Below are 21,552 nucleotides of genomic sequence, written 5' to 3'. Positions count from 1 at the left end.
TATTTTACAGAGAGAAAGAGAAGAGACGAAGGAGGAGAGAGAGTGCACAGTTTGTTCAGCAAATGTCGTGATTTATAATTCGTGAGCGCGGAGAGCCGTGGAGCAATTTAAAACGCGTTGAGTGGCAAATGGCGCCGCGACGCTCTTTTTCCCCGAGACCCGAAGCATTCTGCGAATTTTCTCGCTAATAACACTTTTTTCACACTCAAACACACGTATGTGTGTTGTGTTGTGCTGTGTACACTCGGCCGACCCTAGTTCGCCTATAAATCATTTCGGCACGGTGTTTAATATGCGTTTTTTTAAACAAAAAAAAAGAAAAAACTTTTTAATTGCAAAAAAAATAACAGAAAACACATTTCGCAATATGTATGTGTTATACAATAACATATTAGGTCTTACACCTTTGATTTTTTTTTAGTTAATATTGGTCACATTATATTTAAACGATTTACAAAAAAGAATACAAAAAAAAACACAGTGTATTTATACACATCGTCGGCGCAGTTCAAGCCCCACGTATTCATTTTAGGATTCCATATGTCACTCAAAAGTGAATTTAAGTTATACAAAAAGACTTATAATCTTAATTTAGACATGTAGTATTGTTTATGTCTACATTTTAGATAAATATAGATAGTTTTTCATGCAAACATTGGATCAAATCGAACACTACGTTTAATAACTGGTTTATTAAATTATACCGGTATTTCAAAAACCGGTATTTTAAAATTAGATACCGAAATACCAGTATTTCGATATCTATAGCTGAAGATAGTGATGAATAAACTGATGGAAACAGTTATTAATAATAATAATTTAATAAATATAGAGAAATAGCGAACGATCATATTCCAAAAATGATAATTATTTTTTTACGTAATTCCGTATGATTAAGAAATAACTCATTCTGCGGTCAAAATTTGATACATTCAAATTATAAATATAATACGTATGCATTTAAAAAAATATAATAAGTATACTTAAGATATTTATAATTAAATTTTAAAAGAACAGTTAAGAAAAATAATAAGCATGGTAAAGAAAAACATAAATAACAATTATATAATAAATTGTTATATGTATTATTAATTGACTTAATTTTATTAAAATAAAGTTTCATGAATTGATTAAAAAAATATTTTTTATTTTTTTGCAATTATTCCTAGTTGATTTGGTAAATCTTTATTGGTTTCAAAATGAAATATATTTAAATAAATGGGTAAATCATAAGCAGATATAATTTCATAATTATGTAGCTGTTTTCTAAATTTAAATTTAATATTTGTAATCGATTTTTTTTGGTTACCATTATTAATTAATATTTTAATAGAATAGTTATAGAAAAAAAATAGTCTTTTGTGTGAACATCGAAATATTTTATAGCACTATTTTGGATAACCTGAAGTGATTGTAATTTAAAACAAAAATTTTGACATTAGTATTTTTTTATTATATAATCAATATACTTATAAAAATATTTTTTTTTTCTTTTTGTAAATTAAAAAAAAAACAGTGAAAATGTTTCATGCTATTCACCATATAAAAATTTTGCAGAAATTTGCAGAAAATTAATCTAAAAATCTTACAATGATTGAACGGTTTTATATGCTGAAAAACCGTATTCAGAAATCATTCATCGATATTAACTCAAAGTACATTTTTCTGGATATGATTTTAACACCATTACATCTATTATTTCTACTATATTGCTAATCAAATTGTATGTGGAAGATTTATGTCATCATGAAGCAACTCTTTTGAAAGCAGACGCTACACTGCTTTTTTTATTTAAGGAGTTAAAAAACTGATTTTATCTTTAAGCAATAAATTTAAGATAACTTAAGATTCAAGAAAGACGAACTGATATTTCAGTTTTTGATACAAAAAAAACACAGACTTTTATCGATTCTCATATAATCAAAATTAATTAAAATAATTGTGCGCTTTTTAGAACGATTTTGTTGGAAATAAGAAAATGAAAGTGATGATTAATATGAAGATATAAAAATTGTATCATCAAATCTAGATAGCTCTCTATCATTTTAAGATACATTGCAAAACATATAAACAATAAAATCAAAAAACATTTTTGAAAAATACTTATTTAATGACGGTCCAGCAAGTGTTAAATCTGAGAGAGATTTTTCTGCAGACGAATTTATTTGCATGAAAATCTAATCAAGATTGAGCAATTCCAGAATTAATAACCTGGCTTTTTTAACGTCATGTTTTAATTTAAAAAATCAATAAATTTATGGTGTTTATAAATTTATTTTTCTTTCAACTTGAATAAATTATGGCCACCTCAAAGTGAGGTCTTTTTTTTATTTCAGTGGCTATAAATGATCTTGTTTTTTTTTGCTTCTACGATCACTGAGTTTCAGATGCACTTTTACAACACATAATTGTAAAACGCTCTCAATTAAAAATTAAATTTATTTCAACACGAATACTCCGCGTCTGGATAATACAGAATACACTGTATTAAAATAAACATTTTATCAATAATATATTTTTTTAATATAAATATAAACGTGTATTGTCCACGTCGTATTTTAAAAAATTTAGTTTGGTCGGTAAAAAACGGCTCAGACATCACAGAATCCGTTTATGCAATAAAAATATAAGCAAAAAAGGCAAAATGTGGATTTTAATCCCACCGGCTTTATACCGTCGCACGAACCGACTATAGGAAAGTGGCTCGGCTCGTACGCGATATGTAAAATATACAAGTATTGTAGAAAGTCTATTTTATAACGTATGCCCCATGTAATAATTGCTAACAGCTGGAAGTAATATCTTTTTCCTACACGAGCGTTGAAAGCGTTGCAATTCTATTCTGCAGAACGCCACCCCGTTTACATTATACATCTATGTATAAAAGCGAATATTATATATTAATACATACGATAAGTTTTACGATAATGTTCGAGATTAATATAAGTCGCCTCGCGCGTTCATAAATCTCTCCGATTCAAAGGATCACCCCGTGCTCTTATGGGGCTTCAAACGAAATAAAAGTTAAAATAAACTTAATTGACGTTAACAAGCCAAGATTTAGCATTTCCGCGCGAGATTATATTTTTATTTTATTTTATGTTTTTCTATTCGTCTTCCATCTCGAGAGCCAAGATCAGTGGATAGATACGATTTGATAGTTGGCAAATCGTCAAACTCGAACCTTCGCCAACTCTATCCCCAAAACACCTTTTGGCCCCTTGTTGTCACTGAAATCCTGCAATAATACGTAGAGACGTTGCACTATCGACACCTCAATGGGAAATATGTTCGGACAAGTTCGAGTGCTCTTACGCTTCGAGTGTTGAGATGAATGGCTCGTAAAAAGCCCTCGTGCAAATATACTATATAATAATATCAATGAACTCGAAACGCATTTTAGATTATTTATTTTCGAAATATGCTTTGAAAGTTATTAGTTTATTCCCATCCAATTTTCTATTTTTTTCATGGTTTTCTCCCCAAGTTTTGAAAATTATATTTCAAAATACGAAATTGGACATTTCCATGACTGTTATCTTACATCTTTATACTTTGGAATAAGTTTCTTTCATACAATAATTTAATTTCAGGATATCAGCTATTTTTCCTTTAATATTTTTCGATCGAACCGCACGCGTCGTTCTGGTTTCGAATCAATTACAAGTCAATTTCACACCCGCAGAACCGCAGCCGTGCAACCCCCGAAATTTCGTATTCTTATCGTCGGCAACAAAGGAAAAGCGATTGTTCCGGAAAAATACTGCAAGGGGCACAGCCGTGTTTCCCTTTACGAGTCCGCCCCCATGTTAAGTCCCGAACGGGGACGCTTTCGAACACACAAAAAAAAACGTTTCTTTCATTCCAGAAAGCCGATACGCACATGTATATATAATATATTTATATATACGTATTTTTTTCTTCCATTATTTCGGCTCGGTTTTATTTTAATAATTTCAAACTGTGCGGTGGTGATTTACACAGGGGCGCAGAAACAAAAGCCTCGGCCGTCCGTTGTGTCTGGAAAAAGGGGTGCGACGCCGCGGAAAAGGGAGCGACGCCCTTTTCTGCGAGAACTGACGAAACGGCGTCGAAACTCGCGAAAATTTATTCATTATATTCTGCAGCGAATGCTGGAAAATTCGCTGGCTGTGTATAAATTCTGTATTCGAGCTTTGGTATGCGTATATAATGATAAGCGTGCAGATTCACAACGATTCAGACCTTAAAAGGGATCGCCAAGGATTTATTTTTAATTTATCGAATGAAAACGTAAGATGCTTATATATGACTATTAAAAACAAAATAAGCTACATACATTTTCTACCTTGAAAATAAAATTTTAATTAATAAAAAAATACTGCAATAAAAAAAATATTTTTTTAAAACATCTCTATATTATATTATTATTATAATAACTGCCAATTAATGCCTATGGTAATGAGTTAATTATTCTAAAAATATATTTTAATCATATTGCAATCACACACCTCTCTCAAATTTACGCACAAACACTCACGAGCAGAATCTCGGTTTCAATTAACGTCCGACCGTTTTATGACTCGCTAATAAATCACCGTGCGCAATCACTTTAACACCTCGGCCACGCGCCTCGCAATTAGATCACCTCATCACCACCACCACCATCATCATCTTAAGTATCGCGACGCACAAATCGCGCTTTCCGCCAATTACAATGGACGCCGGTGATCGATGCATCTTACAGCCTGGGACTTAAACGCGCGTGGGCCGACTCTGTATCACCTGCCCAATTAGCCACGGACGCACACCTTAGGTATCTCATACCCAGAAGAGCACAAAGTCGCCGCCATTTGAATATGAATGGCGAGTCACGATGTCATTCCGACCGTAAAAAAATAAAATAAATAATCAGTCACGAAAATCGGTTTAATTCCGGACGATTACGCAGAATGGTCAAGTGGACGCGCAATCGAATCTGGTCGTGTTGATTGGAATGGAATTTAAAAAAATAATGGTCGAGCTCATTTTAAATACATATACAAAGAAGCACATTATTCTGACTGAGATATAGCAAAATATTCGAAAAAAGAAACTATCCATTAAAAATGTAGCAGATTCCTTATTTAATTAATTTTTGCATAATTATCAAAAGCTGATATATCAGACTTCGGCAATTAAAGAGTTAATAAATTGTTAACATTTATTTATTAACATTTAGGATTGTAATGATGTGAAATTCAAGGTACAATAATCAAAGGATACAAAATATATTTTTAATGTATATGATTAAATATGGATATTTTTCATCTGCAAATTCAGGTGAAAAATTTACTACCGTACATCTACAACGATAACACTCAAAGGGTTAATATTTTTATATGATCAAATATGAATATTTTTTTTCTGCATATTCAGATAAAATAATATTAATTGAGTTCACATAGAAATTTAATCAAAAAAAATTTTCGGCAATTAATGGGTTAAAAATGCAGCATAATCAATATTATTAAATCAGATATTTTTGGTCTAAATTTTGTTAATTTATTTTATATTTTTTATTTAACTTTTATGGATTTTTTAGAGGCTCCAAATATGTTTTATAAAATTAATATAAAACAGTTTATTGATTATTTTATATAGAAATCATTTACATTAAATTAAAATATATGTATATGTAAACATATAACTATCTGAGGTATAGGCAAAATTTACTACCGTACATCTATGGCGATGACGCTTAAAGGGGCAATATTCGTATATGATCGAATATGAATATTTATTTCTGCATATTCAGCTAAATTAATATTAAATAAGTTCACGCAGAAATTTAATTAAACATGTCTACAAAGCTTAAACTTTACAAATAAATATCAAATTTCGGCAACCAAAGGGTTAAAAAATGTACTCAAACTTATTGAGATTTTTAGTGTGAAATGCAAAATAATCAATATTATGCAATTAAATGATATTATTTAATATGGATATTTTTGGTCTACATATTCAAGTATGCAAATAATAACTAATCAAACATTTATCAGGAACTAATGTTTTGAATTTCGGCAATCAGAGGGTTAATAATCCTAATTTTTACATATAATTAAAATGCTTTCAAAATTATTTTTTTTATCCATACATATTATGAAGTTTTAATATAATAAACATTAATTATCTAATCTTCATATAAATTAAGTTCTCTTTAAATTGATTTATATACGAAAAGCAAAAAATCCTAAAGGTCAAATTTCAACCCTTAATAAAGCCATACTCAAGCAGAGTATACAAGCATTATATTATATGATTTTATATCTATGTATTAATTCGGAAAAAATACGTATTGTACATAATCATATTTAAATTACCAGTGCGGTGTGCTTATGGAAATGGCCCGGCGGTTCACTGTCTCATTTACATTTTGTATGGTTTCAAATGTCCAAGTGGATACCACCGATACATGTGTATTACCATTAAATTATATTTGACCAAAAAAAAGCACAAAACACACACGTGCGCCCCCAGTTTTATGCGTTTTCCGATACTGTCGCTGAAAATAACCAATAAAATCGAGCACCGTTAAACGATCGTAATCGATTCGTTAAATATTTACTAGGGGTGTTTTTAATTTTTCATTGGTTCAGACAATGTGTTTTGTGTCGCTTTTAATGCGAGCTATAAAAATGCTTCAATAGGGTCAATGCTTCTATTAATTTTATACATCATTGTTAGACATAAAGGTGTTGAAGATCTAATCAAAGACATTAAAAATAGTATTTTTTTAATTCATTCCAATATTAGCATTAAAACGCGAAATTCTCGTGATCGGTTAAGTGTGAAATTTATCATTTTAATTACATTATTAATAATATAACGCACAAGATGACATATGGTAATGTTAATCAGCGGGTCCCTGCTCTTTAATGCGTATTATTTTCCATATTAACAGAAGGTCACATATTTATATATTAAACACGATGCGATTAAGCAATTTGAATTAATCTCAATATGGAAAAGCAAAGTAGACGCCATTAGTCACGACTAAAACAGTACTGTGCATAGATAGCCTGACCTTATATACACGTACAGATCGACGATGATTTTTTAATATAAAACATTTGCATTATAAATTGGCAGCGTCCTGAAGACAGTGGGCGTCCTTTTGCGAGACATGTATACGTATATATATATATATAAAAAAAGGAAGAGACGTCCTCTGGGTCATTTCGGTGGCCAACAAAACGTTCACGTTATGTCGCTTTACCCGGAGCGGACTGCGTGTGCATAAAAAATATGAATTTACGGTTCTGGAACAGGGCGGGACAAGGTTGGGCAGACGCCATATTAAAGGTTTTTTATTTTTTTTCTTAGCCGCTGTACGGTAGGACAGCGGTTGTTAAGATTGGCACGCGTGCGTCCGATCGGTCACTAATGGAATCATACATTTGCGGCGCATATTAAATCGAGTTCTACAAATAAATAAAATTAAACATTGATCTCGAATATGTTGTATTTACGTTATACATATAAATGTTAAAATGTTTGCGAACGCTGAAAGCGTATTGCGTTCAGAATAAATTTCAGACACGCCGTCGGCCGGTAAACGTGAAAAAGAAACTTATTCTTGCGACGTGTTTTTTCTCCATCTCCTTTACCTTTTCTTACTTCTTATATAAATGTATTTTTTGCCGCTACACCTGCATAATTAATACTTTTGCCAATTGTCAATACATGTTTTTGTCTATGCGGCGGCGATCCAGGTAAATGATTTATAACCGCCTCGGGGGTTGTATCGTAGGGGATAATTTAATATTTCAACTTAATACAAGTTTATTTTTTTTAGCTTTAATTTATAAGCGGTCGTAAACAATAAACCGCACACGTCCCCCGAGGGCGTATCGGTCCAGTTTCGGTCCAGTACGAATGCTGAGAGATCGGAAAAAAATCGAAAATTTTATAGTCCGAAATAGACGGCGGGGGATGACGGCGAGGTGATGCGTCCGGGTCCAAATATGTCTTCGGACATAAATCACTCTAGCAAGGAGAGCAATAACTCCGAACGGACGCTGCCAGATGCGAGAGAAAGTAAAATATCGTTCGGCTATTTGGTAACAGGTAAATACAAGGTATTTTAGGCACGGAATTTTAGACACGCAGGTAAGTCGACCGACCGACAGCCGAGCAACACTATGGAATTTTTTGCATGTTTTCATATAAAAAATATTAATAGGAGTTTTCCTATAATAGGGAATTTTAATAACTATTTTTTTATACAGATAGCACAACAATTTACAGTATAGAAGAAGAAGAAACTATTAAATAATTACAAAATATCATTTGCATAAATAATAGAATTACAACTTTGCACATAAAAAAGTATAAATATATATTTCTCTATTTTTACATTGGAAATGTATACAATACTCAAAATGTGTACAATTGTAATGAAAGGATTTAACAGAAAAGATTGATTCACTATTTTTTTAAATGTTACTGAAATCTTCGCAGGAAAGATTCACTCGTATTTAAAATAACAGTCCTAAAATAATCATCATCAATCAAATCATAATTTTCACAGCGATGTTTTGAAAATTCTTCAAATTTAATTAAGGATCCCTCTTTAAAGCTTCAATTAGAAGCAAAACATATTTTTGAATAGCTTCCTCTTGCATTGAAAACATTGTGTATATTTGTTTTTGTGATTTACTATTTTTGTAACTACTGAATATTATAAAATGTAAAAAAAAATTACTTCGTTGACATTGGCAATAAAAGGATTTGTAAGAAAAGCTACGGTTAATTTACTATATACTAAATTTTGCTGAAAGATTCACTCGCATTTAAAATAGCTGTTCTAAAATAATTATCGATAATAAAAGCGATATTTTTAAACTTCTTCAAAATTAATGAAGCTTCAATTTATTTTTGAATAGCTTCTTTGTGAATTACTTTTTTTTTAACTATTTACTATTATAAAATATAGAAAAATGAATTCGCTGATATTGACAATGAAAAGGCTTGCATTGATTTACTATTTTTTTATTTTGCTGAAATATTTGCAGCTAAGATTAATTTATATTTAAAAAATCCGTTTTTAAATAATCATCACTAATGAAAGCACAATTTTCTCAGCGATATTTTGAAAATACTTCTAAATTAATAAAGCTTCAATGAAAAGAAGCAATTTATTTTTGAATAGCTACTTCTTGCATCGAAAACATTGTGTATCTATTTCCTTGTGATTTACTTTTTTTTGTGTGGAATAAGTAATGGAATAAGTAAATTCGTTGACACCAACAATTAAAAGGATTTGTAAGAAAAGCTAGGGTTAATTTACTACATATTAAATTTTGCTGAAATCTTCGCAGGAAAGATTCACTCGCATTTAAAATAGCTGTCCTAAAATAATCATCACTAATGAGAGCATAATTTTCTCAGCGATATTTTGAAAATTCTTAAAAATTAATAAAGCTTTAATAAAAAGAAGCAAATAATTTTTGAATAGCATCTTCTTGCATTGCAAACGTTGCAAATATTTTTCCTTGAGATTTTTTTTGTAACCATTAAGTATTTTCAAATGGAAGAAATTAACTCGTTTTTTATTATCAATTATTAACTATGTTGTACCATTATTTTATAAATCTTAGTATTTTTAATTGAAATACAAAAATACGTAGGTTATTTCTGGCCAAAAATTTATAATGTACTAAGATGGTTAAACTAATTAATCATGCGCTTTCTAAAACTTTAACGAAAAGAAGCAATTTATTTTTAAATAACTTTTTTTAGCATATAAAGCATAGTCATTTTCATTGTTTGCCATAAAAAAATTGCATTTACTATTATTTATAGAATATTTTTTAGCAATAAGTAACGCTTTAAAAGTCATTGCACTTTGTTTGAAATAATGTGCTGAAGGAATAAGATATCATAATTTAATTTAATTTTTACATACAATTTTGCACTTTTTCATTTCAAGATTCTGGAGAAATATACATATATTTTAAAATTGCAATCTTAACAAGAGAGATTTTTATTAATTATTAACAATTTTCCCTTTCGGTTCAAGCTCATTTTATTTCCAATTTGCTATGATTTTGCCATGACAAAAAAAAGTATAAACGACAATCGCGTAGAATCTAACAGAAATTTGCTCATAATAATTTGTTTCTCTCAATCACAAAATAAGCAGATAATTCACAATACCTATATCTATTTATATATTCATATAGTATAAATTAAAAAGAGTTAGAGCTCACAATCAATAGATTTCACTATGCGCGATTTAACTTGATTTTTATTTAGTTATTCATTCGTGAGATAGTAGGAAAAAATGAATAAAACCTAATCTGTAATGATCGATCAAAATTTTAATTGACGATCACTATTCCAAACCTCCTGACACGATACAAATTAAAAACACTAGGGATCATATTGGATTCTAACTTATATACCAATGGTCTATTGTGATGGTTAGTTAAACATATATACCTCAAGAAGTAATCGGAACACAAGAAACAACTAAAATATTTGTATATTACTAATAGATCTATATAAACAGTTCACAATGATTCACATGGAATTTTATTACAGTAATAGTTACCAAGTATACCTCTGTTATATGATTTGATAATATAAGCTGAATAAATAATAAAATAGGGCGTTTAAATACTCATTAAGTTGTAATTAAAAGCTAAGTGAAGAAGCAGCCGTTGCCAGATAGTAGCGCCTCTCAATGAGTGCTACATTATCGGGCAGTGATCCATTCTGAGATTTTTCTGGGGTTGTATGTTGTATTGTTTTTTTATGTTCCAGTTAGGTAGACTAAAATCTTCGTATTGAAGCAAACAAAATTCAAGTCTTAGAGTATCCCCCATGTAGTCAAGACCTTGCTCCTAACGAACGTAAAAAATACAGTTTTAAAAATAATGTTATTTTTAAGCTGTTTAACGTCTAATAAGAAAAGCTTAAACACCGCAGAGGGATCCGTTGCCTTCGCAGTAGGTATTGCAAAAGTATTGCAATCACGGCGCGTTTCATTTTCCGACCTGTCATTCCCAGATTGCGACCCGCTTGTCCAGGGGCGCGCGCGACCCCTCTGAAATAGTATGTTTTCGATAACAACACACAGAAAGAGGAGAAACGAAAAAACTTATATAATAATAATAATAATAACGACAGGGAGAATGAGATTACAATGCGCCCAAGATTAGCGAGCGAGAGCCGCGGGTCATTGGAGGTCCGATCGGATCATCCATCACCGCATCGTCTGGCTTTCTTTCACAATGCTGCGTATAGTATCTACGTATACCTGGGTATGTATATATATATGTACAAGAAGAACGCTCGTTATAGCCGAAAGGTCAATCGATTTTACACGCGCGCAATTGTAAAACGCAGCCGGGAGGCGCGGGACCGAACGTTAATTAACATAATGAACGCGATAAATAAGCCGGTGCCGTAAAGTTTTAATGAACGCAAAAAACCCGAGTTTAATTGTTCGGTTTATAGACGTAAACACGAGCACGTGTGTTGTGCTGTTGTTGTTGTTATTGTGGAGAGGCGTAAAGCGAATGTCGTGAAACGTAAACGGCTCGTAATGGATCATTTTGAGTGTCGTTTTATTTGGGTAACATTGTTTTGGGTGGAGAGCATTTTCGGCGACACGTCTGCCCGGCGCCGGCGTCAGACGCAAGAGAACATAGCGAGCGGAGGGGGAGAGTAGGGCGGGGCGTGGTGCGCCGTTGGCCTGCGCACAGTCGCCATGGCAACGAGGCGGGCACGTGACGGTCGCCATGGAGACCCCCACCAGCGGACGCGCGACCCGCCCGACCGACTAGGGATGTGCACACCAGTTACTATTTTTGTAATTCACAATAAACCATTAGAAATTATTATAAAATAACAAAATAAAATATACGCAGTGAAAAGCGGATAATAATACACATATATAAGCCACTGTTAAACGTTTAAATATAATTGTAAATAACCCCAATCCGTCCTGCACTTTTCTCATTATACAATATTCAGTTATCTTCTTTCGTTGTGTCCTCAAACAATCATAAAACATTATTATTTTAGTGCCTCATTCTGACTAGATACTCTAAATAGATTTTTCAGTCAATCATTTTTATTTTTTATAGCTTTACTTCCAGATTTTTCACTAGATACAGAGCATGCTTCTGAAGTACTAATCCATTTATAATTTTATACAACTCCAATCCATTCTGCACTTCTCTCAGTTATCTTCTTACGTTCTGTACTCAAAAAATTGTAAAACATTATTATTTTAGTGCTTCATTCTGACTAGATATTCTTGATAGATTTGTCAGTCAATCATTTTTATTTTTTATAGCTTCACTTCCAGATTTTTCACTAGATACAGAGCATGCTTTTGAACAGCCATTTAACAACTTATCCTCATTTTTAATAATAAAAAAACGGAAGTCGTGCCAATAAAAAGCTTTCCCCACTCATGTGAATGTTGTCCTAGCCTTGTCGATCTAGCTTTTTATCTTTAGCGTGTGGTCTAAATCTTTTTTTTTTGTATACAAAATTTATGTATTTTCTTGCACTCTATTTTAATTCTGTCTCGTGCTCAGGCTCGAACGCGACGGAAAGTCGTTCCGGTACAATTGTTAATATGTTAAAATTTGTTTGAGCTTAATTTATTAGTCACTGACTTCACACTGCATTACTAACAACAACCTAACAATAAAGGGGAATAGCGTTCTGATACCCATTTGTTTTAAACTGTACCACTAATTGTATCGCAGGTTAGTGATTTTACTCTTACTTAGCAGTAAGTCAAAAATTTATTCCTATTTTAAATCTATTTATTAATGACATATGAGACAAAATACATTTTAACACTTTACACGCCACTGAAATTTTAAGTGTCAACAACAACAACTAAAAAATATTATATTTTTTTAACTCTTGCGATATGCGCAAAAAAATTCAATAAATACAAATTTATATATTAGGCAGAAGTGTTCAATTTTTTACATTCAGAAAATCAATATTTTTTTATTAAAAAAAATATTTAAATCAATATTCGATGTAAATTGGCGAAAATAAATAAGATTTTAGTATTTTTTAAAAAAAAATATTAAAATATACGTTTTATAGAAAATTGAATTATTGATTTTTTCAAAGTTGGCAAATTAAGCATATTTTTAAGATCTTGAGTTAAGATGTGTGAGATTAGTTTATGGGTACAATTAGATAAATATATATTTAAGCATTAGCATGTTTTAAATAACAAATTGATAAGAATTGATACCTAACCCTTTATGTGCCAAAGTACCTTAGCATAATATACGACCATAAAGCCAGATATTTTTATTAAAATTACAAAGGCACAAGTTGCTTGTGATAGCCTTGGCGGCATTGAAAATTTAACATTTAATTTTTGTCATTTTATGAATGGTGGTAAATTTTAAACAAAAGTGCTCCTTTCCATTCTCAACATTTGCATCATTTTATGAAAATGTAAAAATGAGTTTTAAAGCAGATAGAAATTTTTATTGCTTTCGAGATAATATAAATCTGCATTTAACAAATTATTTTTTGTTTCGTGGCTTAAATATGTAATAATACAAATATTTTTTTCTTACTAAAACAAAGAAGACTGTGTGTGACATTTACTAAAAAAAAATATAGATAGTTTTTACTTTATTAAATGTGAATCATTCATGGTACACCCTGAATAGGTCAGGAATACCAATCAATATGATCGAATAAATCATAGCAAAAAAATGTAAATACACAGCGGTTACAACGCCATAAATTATGCCCGAATATTGAAATTATGACTTTATAACGATAACGAGCCGAGTCGTGACGTTTTAACGGCACATCACTACGGCGGGGAAACACATCGATTGCGCGCCGTTCGCATCGGCCGCCACTGGCGCAAAAGCTCTCTTTCTACGCAGACAGCCAGGAAACAAACGGGACGCTCTGTGCGACGTTTATAAACGTCATCCTTCCGATCGATAGACGTCAAATTGAAAAATGAAAATAAACAGAGTGCGGAAATAAACATACGGCGTGACGATGGTCCCGCGCCGAGGACCGAAACGTATATATACATATATATATATATGTATCAATTTAGGTTTTCATCTATATAGAAAAAGTTTGCAATCGCACAGCGGCGAGATTAATTTTAAACTTCCGCGCACCGTTGTGTGGCGATATTAGATACGTTTACCGAGAGTAAATTCTAAAGTTATAAAGAGAAAATAAGAATGGATACTTGATTACTTTGTTAAAGCGTCGTTGGTTGTGTTGTGCGTGGCTATAATGCGGTGTAGAACTCTGTACACAAGCAATAAAGCTAATGAAATGGCAAAAGTAATCTAAAGGCCACAACTCGAGCGCCCAAGTCAGTGGCGTCCAAACTTTTTCAGGGTATTTATTCGAATTAAATTAATTGATTGTTGATGATTACTTACCAGGGTATTCGCCGGGACTACCTAAGAATACGGAGGAGTACACCCTTCTCGCAACGTCGGGGGGTGATGACCATTCCCTTCTCGGACACCATTTTCCTATAAATAAATAAAAAAAACGCTTAGAATACAATAAAAAAAATATAAATGGAACGAATTAATCGCGCGCAGACGTGCAATTACGTATCGACAAAAAACGACTACATAATAATATCATAGCTATGGGTGGAAATCAGATTTAACACGAGAGTAATTGAACGTTTCGAATGAACTTTAGCCCAACCTATAATCAAAACCTTTTGGGCATGAGATCTTCTCAGATAGACGAGCAAACGTATCGAAGAAATGGCAGCGCCGAAAATAACAGGTTTAACCGTTGTTACGGCCGCACATGCAAATGCATTATTTGCTACATTATAAACTGATTCAGACATTGATCCTGAACAAATTCGCCTGCGTTAACCCCCCTGGTGTAATAAAAATAATGGCGCATATATTCATTACGGTTGATATTGCCAGAAGCTGCCGTGAACCCCTCATCGAAAAAAAGAAAATATGATATCAAAATAAAAACGAAAGGAAATTCGTCGCCGGGAATAGATTACAATTTTTTTCGTCGTACGCCCCCGTAAGTGCAGTGTCACACGTGAGGGGGAGGAAGCAAGGTTGGTTTTGGGGCGCTAGAAAAAACTCGTTGCACTAAATTGGCTTACCGAGTAAATATGTCAGAAAAATACATATTAAAATAATATATATTTTATTTAATTTTAATATAATACGTAGGTCGTGCGCCGTCTAGCTGCGGTGTCTCGCTTCGACGTGTGGATATCTCACGACACGCCTTATGGTTTGGAATAAATGAGAAAATTGTTAATGGTGTATGATATTGCTTTCTCCCCCATCGTCTCGCGGCTCCCATCACCTTTTTTGCCCATTATTTTCTCCGCGAATGGCTTCCTCACGGATCTTTCTAGCCATATTATTACTAAGAACCGCAAAACCATAAGACGCCAAAAGAGAAAAATCGAAACACGAGAGAAAAACGCTTTTCTCACAGCATTCGTCCAGAGCGCATTCCTATTCGCAATAAAAAATCGTATACCTGTGTATAATATGGCATATTTCGCCGACACGTTCCCACAGTAAATCACAAAACCATTTGTTTATAATCTCGACCATTATGGTTATTCCGCATCTCCAGCCGTAACATCCTCATTCGACAACTTTAACCTCAGGCGTCTTCAACAAAACACCCTTTTTTATATATATCACAAAATTTAGGTATAAACGATCATAATTAACGCTGTTACAATTCGAAACGGAATTCGAACCGATTTCGTTTAATCGCTGCCATTAAAACGATTATGCCACCGAAAAACATAATATAAACGTACAATACATTACATCGCCGATTCCACCACAGTCCGATGCATTAATCATAATTTAATTAGTACGAAGTTTTAGAACCATTCACTCTTGGACGCTGATCATTTATCAATACGTCAGAATTTATACGTATACATCTCACGCGGACAACTATTAATAATTAACAGATCCAAGATACGGTAGTTGAGCGTTTGACATGCGATACCATTGCGCCGAAAGGCTTTTATTAGCCCACAAAAAATATAATTGCGGCCGCGGATTGGACGCCCCGGCGTTTTTAAGCCACCCCATAAATCATTTGATCTCGTTTTCTCGATTCTAAAAACCTCTGGGACATCATGCACTTCGCGTACACACACACGTGTATATTTTTATGGTTGATACGTTCCGGACGCATTATGCTTTTATGGGGCACCCTTTACTCCTGACGATCGTTACTTTTTAACCACACTGTAAAAACATTTTTACAACCTTTTCCTTATTTGATTGGTTTTCGCGGGGAGGTCGCTCGCTCGCTCACCAATCGACTTCATGCGAGTATTAAAACCGTTTAACAAAGTATATTAAACATCGATATCGTCATAAAAGAGCTATAAAAAAGATATTTTATAAATAAAAAATACGGTAAAATCGAATGGTGGCGGGCTATAAATTCTCGAAAGCTTCATAATTAAAGTTTTGAATGAAAAAATATATGTATATAGTATATATAACTCAGCGGGTCGTCTGAATATCGAAGAAAATGCCAAGAACTCTGCAGTAAAAACACGAGCGATTATTTTATCCCAATAATAAAAATCTGACCGGACGTTAAAAAGAAACGCATTCCGAACAACAACAAAAAAACATATATATATATATATTGAAAAAAATATATAGAATATAAAAAAATGAAAAAGTCGAAGAAGAGATACACATGTACCGTCCCATCTCGGAGGCAAGGCTGGACCATGATTGGTCCGCCTGACACAGCTGTAAATCATAAAGTCGTGGTTAAAAAAACCAGTTCTTCCAGATTTCTTCGGCCGCTTCACCCAGCATCACATATCCTGCATATCAACCGAGTGATATATGTCGGACAAATGTTATGACTTCACCTACGCGAGCAAAGGCAAATTTGATACCGATTCGAAAGTGAGACTTTTTCCGATTGCCGCGTAGGTTTAATAAATCTGTAACGCGATACAGCCGCTATAATACCTGGGACGGAATGGTATTTTTAATTTACGACTGTGTGCGCGATTCTGAACCTTATGATAATTGATAATAAGGACGGTTTTATGTTTTATGGCCGCTGAGTCGTGACAGCGATCAGAGATGGCAGCACCGCCTCCGCTCCTGCCACTGCTCAAAATGTTCGCCAGCGCTTGACGAACGCGACATTTCATCGTGTGTGATGTATCAATTATTTATTTTGACAAATAAATGTCACATTTACATAATCCGACCGTAACTTTTATTTATAGCCCGGCCGAAATGCATTCGCTCTGGCAGACGATCGACAATTTAACGCTTTCGATTATCGACGGATAATTATGAGTTTGGGCCGAAACAATAAAAAATATTTAAGTGATGAGAAGCACAAAAGAAAATAAGTATAACCGTAAATATCTCACAAAATCCATGTCTGCTGAAACAGCAAAAACTATTGTAGGAAATCCCAAAACCGTCACAAAGCAAAATGATTTTATGGTGAACATGAAACGAGGCACGTCAACATCGAGGCAGCAATCTACTCAATATGGACAACTTGAAAAGATAAAGAAGACCTTTAAAACTGGTCTAATTATCATTATTGAAACTCATTTACTATTATTGATTGTGCAGTTTGAAACAAAAAAAAATTTGGACGCCAATGGGTGAATATAGACTTTTAAACATACATAAATAAATATAGAGTAAAATTAATCGTTGCTTATGAAGACCAGTTTTAATTTTAAAAAAGCGACTTTTTTATCGAAAATAATCTATGAAATTAGATGAATTTAATCTCATTAAATTATATTTGAGGTTATGTTATGTATGCCCTTAATTAAAACAGAATATTACAGTTTTAGAATTAACTAAAATTATCTTTTTAAAAAATATATAAAACATCTATTTTAAAATTTCAATTATAATTGCTATCATATTTTTTTCTATTTTTCCTATAAATTATAAAAATACATGTCAATTTTTGTCAGTTGAAAAGGGGGGTTAATCATCCGTATATATTTATATCTTGAATCTTTAGTACTCGTTTATGTCAGTTAACATATTCTTGTCTTGGAGACTTAAATTTATATATGCTATTTAGATTTAATGTCCTTACAAAAAAAACATACAAGTATATTTCCAAATGACATAATCTCAGTTAACGTGTTCTTGTCTTGTATTTTATTTTTACATTACATATGCTATTTAGATTTAACGTGCATTGCTAAAAAATCCTGCAGGAAAATTTTCAAATGTCTATATCTCGAAACAGTTTTTTATTATTAACAGATGTTATTCATATTTAATGTACATTGCTCTAAAAAACTTGCAGATAAATTTGAAAATATTTCGAAACTACGTTTGTAACTAGTTGACGATGTAACTAGATCACGCCGGAGAGTTCACACACTCACTAGTTAAAGCATATTTAGTGAAAGTATACACGAAATATAGCATTGTAAGCTTTACCTAAAACTCATAGTCATTGTATACTATCGAAATTTAATAGCTTAACTGTAACATATATACTATTATGATCTAATGTTTTGACAAAGAAACAAACATTTTAAAATAAATAAAAAGCTATGTTTATTTCAGTTAGCATGTTTTTTAATTGAGGTGTTCATATGAATGTAAATTTATTCTGAAACTTAAGTACTCGTTGGTCAGATAACGTATTCTAAACTTCGATGTATTGATTTAAATTTAACCATTTTTTTATGTGTTAGTAGCAAATATTTTAGAAAAAATGCTTTAAAGCAAATTAAAAAAACTCTACAGCACATTAAAATATATCTAATTGTTTATTTAATATTTCTTGTAGCAACAAAAGTTGATAAAATATTTTGGTAATTGTAGGGTTAAAGTTCATTAAAATTATTGATTAATCATACTTATTTTAACCTATAAATACAATAGCTGTTTCTAAATTAAATCGATAATTTTATTGATACATTTCTATACAATCTATGTGCATACAAATACCAATAGTAATTTATTGGGTATGTATTGTATATTAAAAAAATAAATAGCTATACAATGTTTTATTTTAGTTGCAATTGTTGCCTTTGCTATCTTCAAAGGAATCCCCTGATATTATAATTTGGACACGAGCTCGGAGTTAACGCGTCATTCGTCAATCAAAACGTTAAAAAAGACCCTTTTTAGGGTCGCGCGACCGCTTCAGATAAAATCGACGATTTGAATAAATTTCAACTTGGCGCCGTGAGACAATATTGAAGAAGAGGAGACAGAAAAAAATGTGCAAGAATAAAAAGTTTAAGGGGCATGTATCATGGGGTAACGCAATACCCCTGTCGGCGTTCGGGTTACGCGGTGTGTAACTGAACCGTTCTCAAAATCGTGACCTTCGCCACTTCTCACGTCATGATCTCGTGTCATGATGCCTGACTGAAACTCGCATGTAAATGCTTTCGATGGTAAAACACGGCCATCCGAGCATAATTTTAGGATCACCCCTAGATAAATGAATTGCATGCGAAACTCGTACCATTATAAAATATTATTTATAAATAAAATACCAATATTTCTATCCATACTGTATATATTTACGAACACGTGGTATGGTGGCATGAGGCGAAATAAAAATATATGGAAAAAAGTTCCGACCACGTATCCGTCAATCAGCGGCGATTGATGACAGGGAACTGTGGAAGAGTCCATTGACTGGCAAGTTCAAGGTGAGGTGGTTTTTTAACCTCACCCCGCCGAATGTGTAACGCGGCTCTAGAGCAAATAGTGTGAGAGAAGATATATCGGCGGGCATAACAGAGCCGTGGAAGTGAGCTTGCACTAGGTCATGGTCCTCTTATAAACCTCCTACAATAAATTATTACAATTACTCGCGCCGTCCCTGTCGCTCGCTAGGCGCCCCCTCCCCTCGCCGGGCGGAGGAACGACCATATAAATTATCATGTCATACCGATATAAATAACCCTGACTTTAGTGTGACGTTTTTGTGGCCCCGCTAGGGAAAACAACCGCCATGTGGCCTTTGTTTATTAAACAAACGGTATGAACGGAGAGATTTTCACGTGACGACACTCTTTGACGTTTACAACAAAAAATTATTGGACAATGGTGATTTTGGGGCTTATCAATGCAAAAATCTATCATGGTGAATGTGTGGTACATTAATATTATTTCAAAGGGGATGAAAATGAGATATACATTGCATTAAAGAGTCATGTGAAATTCTCAAATCGTTTGTCTGTATCGTAACTAAATTAATTTATTTATAATGATAATGTGTAGCACTGTTCTCTTAAATCTAATACAAAGCATGAAAAATATCTAAAGCAATAGATGTTTTGTTCAAAAGCCGGATTATTAAAAATTATCTGAGAAAATATTCTCAGATCATAGAAAAATATTTGATTACATTTTCACGGTAACGAAAATTTTAAGGCGAATCAAATATATGTAGTATTGACTAATTCAGCTACTGAGGGTAGCGACATCAAAGTCAAGTTTCGTTCAAACATTTAAGCGGTCTGAAAGTATAGTGCCGATCCTGACCGCGCGCTTATTAGCCGTAAACTATTTTTCTTGACTTTAATCGTTTTTATTACAACTCATTCTTAACAACCAACTCAGTAGCTAATTTTTTAAAACTTCATAATTATATGTTCGTATAAAAGATGTATCTTTAGACCTCGAAAGGACGTGATGTTGCATATGTATAATGTATATATATTCATCAGTTTATTTTATATTGAGATCCAAATTGAACTATTGAACCGACATATCGTAAACATACGCAAATAAAAACACTGCCTGTTATCCGGCACGTTCTTCGGCTCGATCGAAAATTTGTACCTCCCAAATGAAAAACGTTTTTCCTTATAAGCGTTTTCGTTTTGAAATTCATGAAGCCGACGACGACACCTCGGTCGCTACATAAGAAGTTATTTTCGTTTGCGAAAATAGTGCAAAAAAAATCATATGCACACACATTCGCGAATTCGAATAGTTTCCGAGCATCTGGCATTGGTTTCGGGTAGAGTATCGGAATTTCAAATGGTACAAAAATATATTCAGGTGTTTGTTCCGAACGGGACGCGATTTTTATTCAGCCCGTCTGACACCGCGCGGAATTTGGGCTCTTCGCTAATAAATACCGGACTTATGCGCGGAGATGTATCAAATATTCATAGGGAGACAATTCCGAGAAGGGGTCCGACTTGAAAAAAAACAGAAAAACAGTCTGAAAAGGTCAAAAAATCGACTCGTGTGAGCCGACTTTGGACGTGACTCATCAGCGCGAGGTAATATAGTGATCACGCTTTTTCTCGCAATCGTATTTTTTTTAAATATTTTCTTAAATATATACACACTCAGGGTTAACATACGCGACGTCGTCGGAACGTTTAAGGGAATTACGAGTAATTTAATTTGGTAAATTGAAAAGTTTTTGCCATAACAAGAGGGTAAGTAAGTCTTCTTCCTTTTAGCTTTTCTTTTTTATTAGTCGTGCTCTCTCTCGGGTATTAAGTTGAGTGCAAGATGTTCCCGGTAC

The 21,552-nt window shown here is 32.8% G+C and overlaps 1 protein-coding gene across 4 annotated transcripts in view; it reads right to left on the bottom strand.

Moving 5' to 3' along the window:
- The window catches only part of hth (Meis homeobox homothorax), a 533,594-nt gene that overhangs the window by 227,769 nt on the left and 284,273 nt on the right, over positions 1-21,552 (bottom strand). For all 4 annotated transcript variants that reach the window (XM_088189405.1, XM_088189407.1, XM_088189406.1 and 1 more), the window contains one exon: positions 14,436-14,531. In XM_088189405.1, coding sequence (XP_088045531.1) covers positions 14,436-14,531 — 96 coding nt within the window. The remainder of the gene's footprint in view (positions 1-14,435; positions 14,532-21,552) is intronic.

This window comes from Plectrocnemia conspersa, unplaced genomic scaffold, assembly GCF_051122295.1.
Source record: "Plectrocnemia conspersa isolate PC_06_02 unplaced genomic scaffold, ASM5112229v1 ptg000008l, whole genome shotgun sequence".
In the NCBI taxonomy this organism is placed as follows: Eukaryota; Metazoa; Arthropoda; class Insecta; order Trichoptera; family Polycentropodidae; genus Plectrocnemia; species Plectrocnemia conspersa.
Note: the sequence above shows the minus strand (reverse complement) of the source record. Positions and strands in the feature narration are given on the sequence as shown.